The sequence below is a fragment of the Crinia signifera genome, chromosome 1 (assembly GCF_055691185.1).
Source record: "Crinia signifera chromosome 1, ASM5569118v1, whole genome shotgun sequence".
NCBI classification, from domain to species: Eukaryota; Metazoa; Chordata; class Amphibia; order Anura; family Myobatrachidae; genus Crinia; species Crinia signifera.
The window spans coordinates 414,652,986-414,666,463 of NC_139217.1; the positions used below are offsets into that span (position 1 = coordinate 414,652,986).

Consider the following 13,478-nt stretch of genomic DNA (forward strand, 5'->3'; position numbering starts at 1 on the left):
CCGGCACTCATCTGCTCTTCCGCTCCGGGGGGGGGGGGGGTGTATTGCGTTATTGCGGCAAACCAGCCGCTCCACACGGGGTGGGTGTGCTGGCACTCACCTGCTCCCCCGCTCCCCCGGGGGTTGGGGGGCGTGGTGGTGCCGGCCCTGCCTGGGAACTACAAGTCGACATTCTAGATCTGTGTGCGACTGAGTCTGAACCTGTATATAAAGTGCTACAATGCAGCTGCTGCAGCTCTGTCTCACAGCAAGTTCTGTTGTGCTTCATCTGTGAATTGGTACATGTTTACAATGAATTCCTGTGCAGTCCTAGTCACAGCCCATTGTCTGACTCTAGTACACTATGAGTAGTGTTTTGCTGCAGATGCAATGCAAATAAGATGCAACATGTACAGAAAAGGACTACACCTCTCAGAACGGCTCATTTGCGCTGGGTGCATCACACTGTATGGGGTATACAGTAGATGCTAGGTGTATGAGGGCACATTATATATATACACTGTATATATATATATATATATATATATATATATATATACATATACATATATCTATGTATATGCAGTTCAGTTCTGTTACTATACAGGACTGGGTACAAGGAATTTGGAAAGATTTAGTGAATATTTCTCTTATCAGTTGCCTGCTATTATTTACTTTTTCTACAAGCTGTTTCAACTGTTTTGTATGAAAGTATGAAAATGTAGACCTGATAAGCCCAGTGGGAGGAACCGATCATTATGTTACTGTACTGGGAGAGGATTGTATCCTTCCTGGCTGCTCTGTGATTTCTCCTTTCTCACTGGGTTCCAGAGTCGTGATCCATAAATCAGCTTTCATCCTTCTAACCAATCATGTAAGCTGTCCGCTGACCTTCCACCCCAGTGTACACAGAGGCTTATGTAGGCATAGTGCTGTAAGTGGATAGTGGCACTGGCTTCAGCTGAAAGAAAGGAAGGGAAGTAGTTCCATATGTCTTTCCTGAGGATTAGCATATTGGCTTACGGTTACAGAGAAAGCCTATTAAGCTCTTTTGGGTCCTGCATGTGCCTGTGAACTACTTTATAACTTAATGTCGGAGGTAAGAAGTCTGTCAAAACATTAGAGCAAGTGTAATGTAATATGGTAGCATTTCATGCTGTGCCTGGTGTTTTTGAGAAGAGAAGACTTTATCCAGGTCAATATATACAGAAGAGATAATGAAATCAATGCTTTTATATTGTCTGTCTGTTTTATTGATTCATTTTTCATGTAGTAGTATGCTTACTAGTATTACTATTGTTGATATTATTATATTACTATTATTATTGCTATTGTTTTGTCATTTGATGTTGTTGTATATTAGTCGCTTTCATAGTTGATGATGGATTTAGGAAGTAGTTTATTGAAAGATCTTTGTGAGATAACTGTTGGATTAGCACAACATTGATTGTTATTTACAGTATATTAAATGTATAGATTGAGTGTCAGGCTGGTGTGATTGCATAGTTATTCTGCTTGGTATAGCTACCATATGTGTTTACAAAGCATGTTCCTGGCATTAATGGACAATGATTTATGCTGTGTTGTGTAGCTGTAGTTTATGACTTTGCTGTTTAATATACTGCAGCCCAGTGCATCTTATTGATTGGGATGTCAGGAAATGTTTTACATACTGTAGTTCTGCTAGTGTTTGTGAAGTCGGTGTAAGTATACTGCAGAGTTTACACACGCACGCACACACACACACACACACACACACACACACACACACACACACACATTTAATAAAAACTATTTGTGCTAATGCTAAATTTAGTAGTGGTGTTAGTAGGTAATACGTTCCAGTATTGATTTGCAAACATAAGGAATCCGTCATTATGTGTATATATACATGATAAAAAGATAATGCCTGATTTGCAAGCGCTAAGTCAAATAAGGAACTTTAGTGAATAGGATACACGAGCCGTGCTGTATTCAAAGGAAGCGGCAGTGTCTCAGTACTCATCCCCAGCGTGTTACAGCTTTTCTACCTCAGCAGCTTTGAATTAGAGCCAAACAATAGATTAAGCTGCCAGGACATCGGCTTAATGTTACTTCTTGCATTGGAAGAACCTCTCAGTTTGGCTGGGAGAAAGAGAAAAGGACATGCCTGGGTATACAACTGTTGTTCTTCGTATTGACATTAACCCCGTAGGTGCCCGGGGGGCCAGCTCTTCCCAGCTGGATAAGCTTGCCCACGTGTGACATTATAAAGGCTGTATATGTTTAATGTATTTATTTATAACGATTTTAAGTTTTTTATTTTTTTTTATAATAATTCAAGTGGAAGCCAGAATCATTGCTTATAGAAAGCAGCGTCTAGCAAATTAGCATGATCTGGCGCTTTGAGAAACTGCAGCTAGTTCTGGGATGGAAGGGTAGTTTGTGAATAATCAGCGTTACCACGTGCATAGTCAAAATAAAGACTTGCCAGCACTGCAGAAATCACTCAGCTGGCCAAATTAGCACATGTTTATTAAGGGATTCATTCTTTTATTCTTTTTCTTTCAAGAGTCATTTTATATTTCTTTTCTTTCAAACGAGAACGAGAATGTTTTAAGAAGTTGGCGGGGTGTACATAGATAATTGTTTTGGTATGGAGACTTCAGATATCCGGTTATTATCACTGTTTGAATTGTTATACTGTTTGTACAAGGATCTGTTTTATCTTGCAGACTTGAATTTATTTATACTAAGATTGATTTCAGTTAGACTCATTGTTAGCATAAAGCATAGATCAGATCTGTACTGGGGTAGTTACCGCCTTGCAGCGTACATGATACGTTCCCTTTCCTAGCTGTTTCCAGCTTTAATTGAATCAATTATTTTGCTTGTATGTTTATCAGGAGCAAATCTTTATAACAGCTTCACAGCTCGTTTCCTGTCCAAGCTCAGTGATTGACATTTGACCTGTCCAATAAGCTGTGGAATTGGGGGGTGGGGGGATGTGATCTTTCCATTTTGTCTCAAATCTGATTGGACAGGTAAGAGGTGTACCCCAGATCTACTATGCTGATTATATATGCATGTATTATGTATATAGGGTATCCCTAAGTTATCAATTGTCAATATACTGTATGTTGTTAGTTACGGCGATTTTTAGATTTTGTATTTTTTAATAAATGCCAATTTCTTTCTCACAAACAGGTACGGATGTCAGAATCTGTAAACTGAAAAAGGACAAATCAGAAAGTGAAAGAATTGCCAACAGGAAGAAGTGAGAAGGGTAGAAGAAGGGAAAAGACATTGTTTCAAGGACGAGAGAAGGAAGAAAAACGGGGACTATGGGGAGAAAAAAGATTCAGATCACGAGGATAATGGATGAACGTAACAGACAGGTAGGAAACAACGGTTGGCGAATATCACGGACCAGTCCCATCGGAAAGTAATGAGTCTTTCCTTAAGAATCACACTTGTATAATTAGTCACAGCGAATAGATTGAGAGTTACGAACAATGTATAAACACTGGGCTTTATTAAATTGTGATAATAAGTAATTGACAACACAAGCAACAGCGGCCCTGGCTCAGCAAGTAGGATAGAAGCAGCTGATCCTGCTTATAGGGAAAACTTGACACTCTGATCACAACACTGTATAATGATGAGAAATATGGCTCCGCGGCTCAGCACTGCCTCCGAGAGAAGAATATATTGCACATATCGCAAATAAACCTCTAGCCTACAAATGCCATACTGTGCCTGGTTAATATAGATTATTCCTGCACTGTAAAGACTAGGTTTTTAGATATTAAATAATAATATTTTTTGTTAATCATTGTATATTGAGATTGAGGGTACCAGGCTACTGTAGATGGATTTTACCGTTTGTTCTAAAAGCTCAAACAGCGTGCTGGGGCACATCAATGTTCTAGAATCTGGAAAACAGAACTTAGCGGCACCTAATAGGGACTGTTCACACACAGCAGGCGCTGACAGCAAATCATATCAACCTAAAAATCCCAAACGGATCTATTATATTTAGATCAAATAAGAACCCCAGATCTCACAGCTGTACTTGCGCCTCCAAAACTGTTCCATTTTTGGGTGTACTGCTGTATATTTTCAGTAGAAACGCATTGATTGGCTCCAAAAGCGTCACTTTAGCTCAAAATAGATCAGTTTTTGCTCAGTTTTCGTTTCAAATCAAAGCTGAGAGCTCAACGCTAAAAAATTAGCGATTCAGAACATTTAACAATATATCAGCGTCGAGAAAACATTGGGGATGGGAGGATAATTGTATGGGAACACCATTATTCTCGCACACATATATCTCGATCATCCGCATTCCCCTTTCTAGTATCTCTGCTGGATATGAGCCTCTCCGGCATTGTAATAGATGTATATAATGATTGTGAGGTCACTAGGAAGATTGATCTAAACATTGCAGGTGTGAGATGTTGGGATAACAACCATATATTTACTAGGATGATTATTCAACGTGATGTAGGCGACATATGTCTGATCTGTACCTTTGACAGAAGGTAGAAGATATAAATGGAAATTGTCATGAATAAATATGAAAATATGTGTGACTTGAGATCTGTGCGATTGTGATATAATGTTAGGCTTTCATAACTGTACACTTTGGAATGACTTGCGAAATTGCTTAGCAATTTTTAAATCGAGTTTTCCTAACATTTATTTATTCTATTTTATATAGGACATATTATTTTATTCCGTGGTTGACATATATATATATATATATATATATATATATTATTTTTTTTTTTTTAGTTGGCCAAACTAGTTTCCATGTTTCTTGGAACCAGATGGACAAAGCGGATTGTCCAACTAGCTGACAATTGAATTTTTATTAAAGTACCCACCGTCACTACTACGGTGGGGGGAGTTTCAAGACAAGTGTAGGTGTTGCCATTATCGACCAATTAGACTCTAGCTAGTATTTATTTAGAACATACTACATTGGTTGAACTTCTCTGCCAGTACCCGGTGCTGTAAGCAAGGTGGTCTCCTTTAAGGTACCCCAACCCCCCTCTTCCAACTACTAAGGTAGGTTGAGTGACACACAGTGTGAAAGCTGCACTTGGCTATAACCAGGGACTGTGCGCGGCTGAGGCTAATGAAGGCTTGACACGAGGTAGGGTTTTTTTGCCTTGCAGCACACCCCCATCTACCTGTATACTAGCTGAAAATAGGGAGGGCAGTCGAAAGGTCAACCACGCAAATAGCCTGAGGCTGCTCTGCTCAGCCAGCCTAACTCTATGTGTAGCCAGGCCAGGTTGGCCTATCCGACCATTTGCCCTTCTGGAAATAATGCAAATAATGGGCACAGAAGACTTTGGATCTGCATGTGCCTTTCCCTATTTAAGCAACCCCATCTAATATGGCACCAGGAGGCAAAAATATCTGTTGCCTCTGGGATTTAAGACAACATTCTACGATTGATCCCTAGGATCACATTGGTTATTATTGCAACACAGTTACTTGCCCTCTTTAGAAGATTTGACAAATCTCCCCTTATTAGTCACTGTTGGTATTGGGCAACAGTTTTCCTATTTTATTTAAGAAAAACCCCTCCTACCTCTACACTCATCAACTAAACTCTAGATCAACTATGGGTTGATCACCAATTATCTGGCACCTGATGGTCCGGCACCTGATGGTCCGGCACCTCTTTTATTCTGGACTGTGGGAGGGATCAGATAGGCCGCAGGAGGGCCTAGTTAGGCTGTGGGAGGGCTCTGCGCTTGATCCTACTCTCTTCCCAAAATGTATGTCAAGCAAGTGTATGCTAATGAAAGTAACTTGTTAGCTGTATGGGTATGGGTCCTAGGGTAGAAAGTAATATGGTAGACAGTCAATAGGTCGGCCACTATTGGTTAACAGGCCATAGGTCAACACATGAAAAGGGTTGACATTCTTTAGGTCGACATGATCAAAACGTGGACACAGCAATATATGTACATTGAAAAAGTCAACATGAGTTTTTCACATTTTTTTGGTGACATAGTTGTATATGGATACTGTTAAGTGTACCTTGTCCCATCGCATGGCTTGCTTCGCTCGTCATGCTTCGGTTACGGTAACTTGTTATAATCGGCACACTATTAGAATCTAACTCTGTGTCCACTTGGATAGTAAATTATGAAAAAAAGCCTTAAATAAAAATAACATGAGAAACCTTTTTCACGTCAGCCTTTTCCATGTCAAACTATTGCTTGTGTCGACCTTTTGACCATGTTGAATTAAAGTATGTTGAGTACTCTATGTCAAGTGTAAAAAAAAACATTTAATTTGCAATCCAACATAGACAGATGAATGTGGGCTCACAGCAAACACATCTCCAAACGTTTTAGTAAGAAACACTTTACAGAATGTATAAACTGCATGAATGTGCATCAGAACTGCTTCAGGAGACTGCACTGATTCATTTGTGTAATTTGGGGTAAATGTACCATGTACCTATCATTTTATAGAGTGTACTTGATAAGTGGCTTCTCAAATCTGATTGGTTGCTATGGGCAACTTATCCACCGGTTCACTTCTCCACTTCTTTCACTGCTTGATACATTAACTCCAGAGACTGAATCTGAATATGATCTACTGTAATGCAGCAGCCCAAGCTTTCTTTTGTGTCAAGTTCCACAGTTCTTTAACCCTTTGAGTGCCTGAGAGATGTTTAAAATATCCACTAAAAATGTGCCGATCACATTTGTTATATACATTTAAATAAGAAAAATGTTAGGTAAAAAAAAAAAGGTTATATTTCCTATATAAGGCAAACATTAAGGTCATTAAGATGGATACAAATGTTTGCTTGCCAATTTTCACACCTATTTTGACAAATTCACTTGGCAATCAAAGGGTTAAATACAGATTAAGGGGTCTGTTTAATAAGCCTCGAAGAGAGAGGTTTAAAGTACCAGCCAATCAGCTCATAACTGTCATGTTACAGGTTGTTTGAAAAATGTCAGGAGCTGTTCGTATTTACCTCTCTATACTTTATCTCTCTCCAATAGTTTGTAAACAGAGCCCGTAGACTCAAGCGCACACAGATATACAAGTATTTCATATCAAATTAATCAGTATAGTCTCCTTTAGCGGATTCTTTTCTGGTCACTCGCGCCAGGCGTCTTGTGCAGCATAGCGTATTGAGGCTAGGCGTATGAAGACACATATATACTGTATACATATAAAGATCCGTTTACATTGGAGAGTTGGCAGCTGGAGTGGTACCATCAGTGCTCCTTCATACAACTTGTTAAATGCAGTTGTCTAAGGGATCATTGGTCCCTATGGCAACCACTCTTGCTTCTTCGCAGCTTAGCAAGCGTTAAACTCCATGCCATGTTGTGTTTTAGATACTCTGAAGTTAATCTTGTGCTAATCTATGGCTGTGCAAGATCAGTAGTTATAGGGGTTAATGCTACCAAAGACAACTGCACTCTACTGGTGGTATTATAAGGAGCACTGAGCCCTAGATGTGGCATGTCCTTAGTGCTCTAGTCTCCACATGTAACAAGAGGTCAAAATGAATAAACATTTTTGAATTATAGCCCAAATTAAATATACAGTATATCATGATTTAAAACAATTACCCAAGGAGGTTGTCAAAAGAAAATATAGAGCTATATTGTCAGGAAAGTATGTTATTAGATAACCAGTGGCATTTTAAAAATGCAAAAAAAAAAAAAAAGTGTTCTCATACATTTTGCATATATACATATGTCGTACAGCGGTAAATGCCAGAAGTTAGTGAGCTGACAGGTCGCATGCAACTCTGTTGGTGTGGTGCGTCTTCTTTTTCTGGAAATGCATTGCATTGCTATTTGAATAAGATGAACAAGCAGACTGATTAAAATGATATGCAGCATGCCTATATTCTGTGTGTGACCGCACCTGTATTTGCAGTTGAAATGCTACATAACGTTTTTTCTATGCAAACGCAGCCACCGTTGGCCACAGAATATAGGCATGCTGCATATCATTTAAAAAAAACTGTGTGTGAGCCCCATTCACACCATTTTGCAAAAAAAATAGGCATTTTACTGGAAAAAGTTGGGCTGCAACGCTGACCAAGTGCTCTCTGGCAGGTGCAGTTTCTCCATCTGTACATGGCCCAGGGCCGGCACTACCCGCTCAGCAGAGCCTGCAAAGCAGGGAGGCGCCATGTTGTATAGGCGCTCCCTGCTCTGCGGCTCTGCCACTGTGTGCAGGGAGGGATGTGCGGTGCCTGTGCCTGCAGTGCAATCCCGGAGCCTGAGCCTCTTCCTCCACTTACCCTGGACCCGGCGCAAACACCTACTGCTGGTCTCCGCAGTGCTGCTCCTACTGCTGGCGGGCCCTCCACCCAGCACCAGTGGTATGTTAACATTATTCATAATACCTTGGGTATATATGTATGGATGTCATTTTGGGGACGTATGTATGTATCTATGAGGGAGGCAGTGTATGTATGTATGTATGTATGTATGTATGCATAAGGGAGGCAGTGTATGGATGTATGTATTGTATGCATGAGGGATGCAGTGTATGTATGTATGTACTGTATGCCTAATGGAGGCAGTGTATCTATGTATGAGGTAGTCCTTCTATGCCCGCCCCCCAGTCCTTCATTCCATCCCAGTGCCTACCCCACTCCCTGCCCAGCATTTGTCCCTGCTTTACCTGCCCAGTACCTGTCCCCCTTCGTCCTGTCTAGTATCGTCCGCTGACTCACTGTCAATAATCTGCCTCCCCACTATCCATGCCCAGCATCTGTCCCCCCTCTCTCTGCCAACCTTCTGTCTGCCCACCATGCATCCCCCTCTCTCTCTGCCCAGCATCTGTCCTCCTCTCTCTGCCCAGCATCTGTCCTCCCTTCTCCCTGCCCACCATCCGTTCCCCCTCTCCCTGCCAACTATCCATCCCCCTCTCTCTGTCAACCATCCGTCCCCCCACTCCCTGCCCACCATTCACCCCCCCTCCCTCTTCCCAGCACCTTTCCTCCTCTCTCTGCCCAACGTCTGTCCCTCCCATCCCCAGCATCTGCCCACCCTCTCTCTGCCACTATCTGTCCCCCTCTCTCTGCCCATCCTCTTCCCCTCTCTATGCCCAGCATCTCTCCCCCTCTCTTCCCATCACCTGTCCCCCTCTTCTTTCCCAACATCTGTACCACCCTCTCTTTACCCAGCATCTGCACCATGCTTACTTCCCAGCATCTATCTCCCCTCTCTCCACATCTGTCCCCCTCTCTCTGCCCAGAAAATACCCATCTGCCCCCTGTCTCCACAGCATCTGTCCCCCCTTTCCCTGCCCATCAGTTGCCCTCTCCCCAGCATCTCTACCCCTTTTTCTCCTGCCTCCCTTTTATTATTCCTCTTCTTTTCTCTTCACATCTTATGTCACTACTCATGTGGGCATTATGTGTATAAGGTGCGTTACTCCTGTGGATTTGTGCTACTGTATGGTGCAATTGAATTGTTTTAAATATGGGAGGGAGGGGGCAAATATAGAATTTGGCAGGAGGGCGCTGGACACCCTAGCACCGGCCCTGACATGGCCTATGTGCAGACAGCTGAGCATATAGGAGGCTATTACTGACACCTGTGCTACACTCCCATACCATGTCCATGAGTTGGACTTTCTGGACAACTGAGAGTTGGACTTTTTTTTGGTTTAAATTGGGATACCTCTCAGTTGCCAGGAAGCCCATCAATCCGGGCCACATGTATCAAGCTTCAAAAAGTGATAAAATGGAGAGTGATAAACAGCCAACCAATTAGCTCCTACCTGCCATGATACAGGCTGGGTTTGAAAAATGACAGGTAGGAGCTGATTGGCTGTCTGTTTATCACTTTTGAAGCTTGATACATCTGGCCCACTGTCTGAGTTTTCTGAATTGCTTGTAGTAGCCAATAAGCACTGATATACATGAACCTCTGATATACAGTACATGAACATGTGAGTATGCTTCTAAATCATGGATCCTGTTTTGTACTTTAGAATATTATATATAGATATAAGGCTTAAGCTTCTAAAAATGAAAAGAGGGGATGTTGCCCATAGCAACCAATCAGATTCTGTTTTTTAATTTCTCTATTGCATCCTAGAAAATGACAGACAGTGCCTGATTGGGCAAATTTACCCCGCACTGTCCAGATGATCTGCGCAGCATTTTTTCTAGACAAGATAATCTATTGTGTGTCATATTCTGCATGATGACTATGTCTGGTTTATTTATCAAATAGACATTGGGGGAAAGGCACCGATTTTGTCTATGGAGTAGTATGGTGTCTGCACCTGAGAGTAATATATGGCCTCTGACAGTGGTGATGAGACTGAATGCCTGCCTCTAACTTATGCCGAGTTATAGTGTAATAAATGTAGCTATTAAAATATCATTATATGGATTAGTCCCCTGTGGAATTCCCAAGCTTTAGGGCAGCAATGAAGCAATTTTTTTGAGTTTACTGCAATTCAAAATCAGAATTTCTTTTAAATGGAGTAAATAGAAAAATCAGAATTTCATTTTTTGACAATTATTTAAAAAAAAAAACAATCAGTAAGAAATGTATCAATCAGAACAAATGTTGGCCCTTTATAGAATCTTTTTTTCACATTATATTTTTATCCATAGACTGATAAACAATAAATAATCTCGATATTATTTGGTAAACACATTGTTTAATAATTATTAGAGAGTATTTCTCCGCCAAGTTCTGCTGCTGTGTTCCCTAATGATCATATTTGCTAATAGAAGTCCTAATTGAGTTTTTTGATGCGGATGATTTGCTATCTGCCTGCTGTCACCTCAGTGTTTTCTGGTTACCAGGGGCAACCATCCCCATTTCAGTGAAGCACCACCTTTTGCCCCATTGATCTCAGCCATGTGTTTCACCTTCAAAAAAAGCTATTGGATACACTGTTCTTCCAAATGAGCCCCAGGTGCGGTTGCCCATGGTCACTAGCGATGTTATCAGGTCTCATGTGCTGCACATCAAACCCGACAATAACACTAGCAACTGCCGCATGTGTAATGAAGGAAGAAGCGATCTGACCTTCCTTACATCGCTCAACGAGCATGATTCAGCTGCGCTCGTCAATCGGCGTATATTCGCTAAACACCACCCGCTGGGCAAAGGAATGCCCGCCCCGCGAATGCCCTGGGTGGCATGTGAATTGATGTGTACGCTTACACATCTATTCGCAAGCAAGTGTAAGGGGGAAAAAAACATTCCATGGTCACCAGCCATTGACTGATTTTTGCCTTGTCAGTGAGTCTCGGCTGGCCGAAGACTGAACGGGCGGCTGACTACATAAGAGCCCGTCTCGTGCAGACTTCACCACGCCTGCAATTGCATGGGGACGCCTGCTTTAGTGGGCACGCCAGGAAACGCTGGGAGTCACCATGCGCCAGCCCCCTGTCTGTCCCCCTCTGTGCAAACCCCTCGGTGACTGTGATAGTCAGCGGCCCTGCACATGCGGCTATTGCCCGATACGCATGTGCACAGCCGCCCAATCGTTCCCCCGACCAAATACGCTATATAGTGTACGATCCTGAATCAGGCCCAATGTGTACCCCGGTTCCAATGTGTCCGCCCACTTCGCTCTAGTGTGAAGTGGCATATTATTGTCAATACTAATGATAAAGCTTAACATAACTTTTAGAACTATCTTAAGCACAGAGTTTCGCCAACAATTATAAAACAAAAGCTCAGACAAGAAAATATGATTGCAAGTGTGGTGTCAATAGCATTTTCATCGTCTTAGATGGTCTGCAGCGCTGGCGCGAATACGCCAAGTTCCAGCTAATATGCAATGACAGACTGTATTACACGGTTGGCTTTCTGTTTTTCTTAATTGTTTGTCTCTACTTTTCTGCTTGCCAAGGATTGGAAGTGGGAGCTACATAATGCAGCTCACATTTGTCTGGCTAATTAAGACCTGACAAATCATAGCATTGGCACATTACATGCTTCATCAGACAAAACCCTACTTCTCAAATATTAGTAGTAAATGGGCCTTCTATGGTTAGTCAACTAATTGCTCATTCAGCCGACTTGCTTGTCTGTTCCCGGCATTATGAGAGGTAAATTTATGGGCAATAATATGATTATACACAAAAGGCATGATACTAACCGGTCCACAGGAATTGTGATGCTAGGCTCCACGCTGTAAGGATCATTTCATACAGCTGGGTAAACATGAAATATCCGCACACTATATAAAGTGTGAAATGAACGCCTCGGCCCCCGAATTTATTCTCTGATTCATTATCCACTTTTCTACATTGTGACAAATTGAAATGACTGTGTTTGAAATATTTGCATGGACGACCTCAGTCCAGTTAAAACAGAGGACTGGGGTTTCTGTTGGATGTTTGCCTATTAAAAGAACTTTACAAAACAGTTTATAAAGTAATACGCTTAATAGTTTTTTTATTGATTACACAATAGATTACGTGTGTACCTCCCAGAAATTGCTGGACTACATTTCTCAGCATTCTCTGGCGGTCGCTACTCAATCAGTCTGCCTGTTGTGTTCTGTGATTGTTAGAACATACTGTAGGGAAAACAACAGGGGTTGTGATCGTATGGTCGACAAGCCTTAGTTCGACACCCTCAAAAGGTCAACATGCGCTTAGCTCAACAGGGTCATTAGGTCGACACAAGCATTATGTCGTCATGAGGGAGGTCGACAGTCAAAAGGTAGACATGTTTTTTTTTGCATTTTTGTGTTCCGAATGTCGACAAAGTTGACATGGACATCGTATTGGTGCACCGCGTCCCCTCGCGTGCTTCAGGCGCGGTACCTCGCTACACTCGCCACAATCTGTTATTCTACCTCCACGTCCTAGTAGATGGGCATGAAATACCGCCTGTCAAACCTCTATAAAATCCATGTTGACATTCCACATGTCGACATAATGCTTGTGTCGACCTAATGACCCTGCCGAACTAAAGCCATGTTGACCTTTTAAGGTGTCGACCTAAGGCCTGTCTACCTTGAGTGGTTGACCTAATGAATTTTGACCCTCCTGGGGTTGACCTAGTGACATATACCAAACAACAGATATCCATTGTGACATCTGTTAAAGGGGCAGGAGTGGGTGTACCAATTTTTGGAGTGTTCGTGGGCTCCACTGGGGGAGGGGTGGGGAAATTTGTGATATTCGGGGGTTTTACTAAAACTTGTGGGAGGGTTTGGGGTCTGTGTTCAGTCTCAGGGGAGGGAGGTGGGGTATTACGTGGTGAAATATGGAGGTTTCAGGTTTGTCACAGCAGCTTGAAGGTCTGGGGGTCACTAGACTGCCAACGGGTTCCACCCAGATGTGGCGATGTATTAATCCCACCTATTTTGCTGTTGGTCCCGCCTACATTTGATTTGGTGCTGCCCACGTGAGGCCACTTCTAGGAATTTTCCCAGGTCCACTTTTAGTTCTTAATCCACCCCTGATGAGCAGTCTCATTTTAATGAATTACATTGTGCCACTGCGGGTGGAATTCCATTAGCTGTGG

The 13,478-nt window shown here is 42.1% G+C and overlaps 1 protein-coding gene across 9 annotated transcripts in view; it reads left to right on the forward strand.

Moving 5' to 3' along the window:
- MEF2C (myocyte enhancer factor 2C) overlaps positions 1-13,478 on the forward strand; it is a 194,159-nt gene that overhangs the window by 67,285 nt on the left and 113,396 nt on the right. For 7 of the 9 annotated variants that reach the window (XM_083151815.1, XM_083151813.1, XM_083151807.1 and 4 more), the window contains exon 2: positions 3,166-3,356. In XM_083151815.1, coding sequence (XP_083007941.1) covers positions 3,303-3,356 — 54 coding nt within the window. In that variant the 5' untranslated portion in view covers positions 3,166-3,302. The other 2 variants (XM_083151809.1, XM_083151808.1) reach the window with 2 other exon arrangements.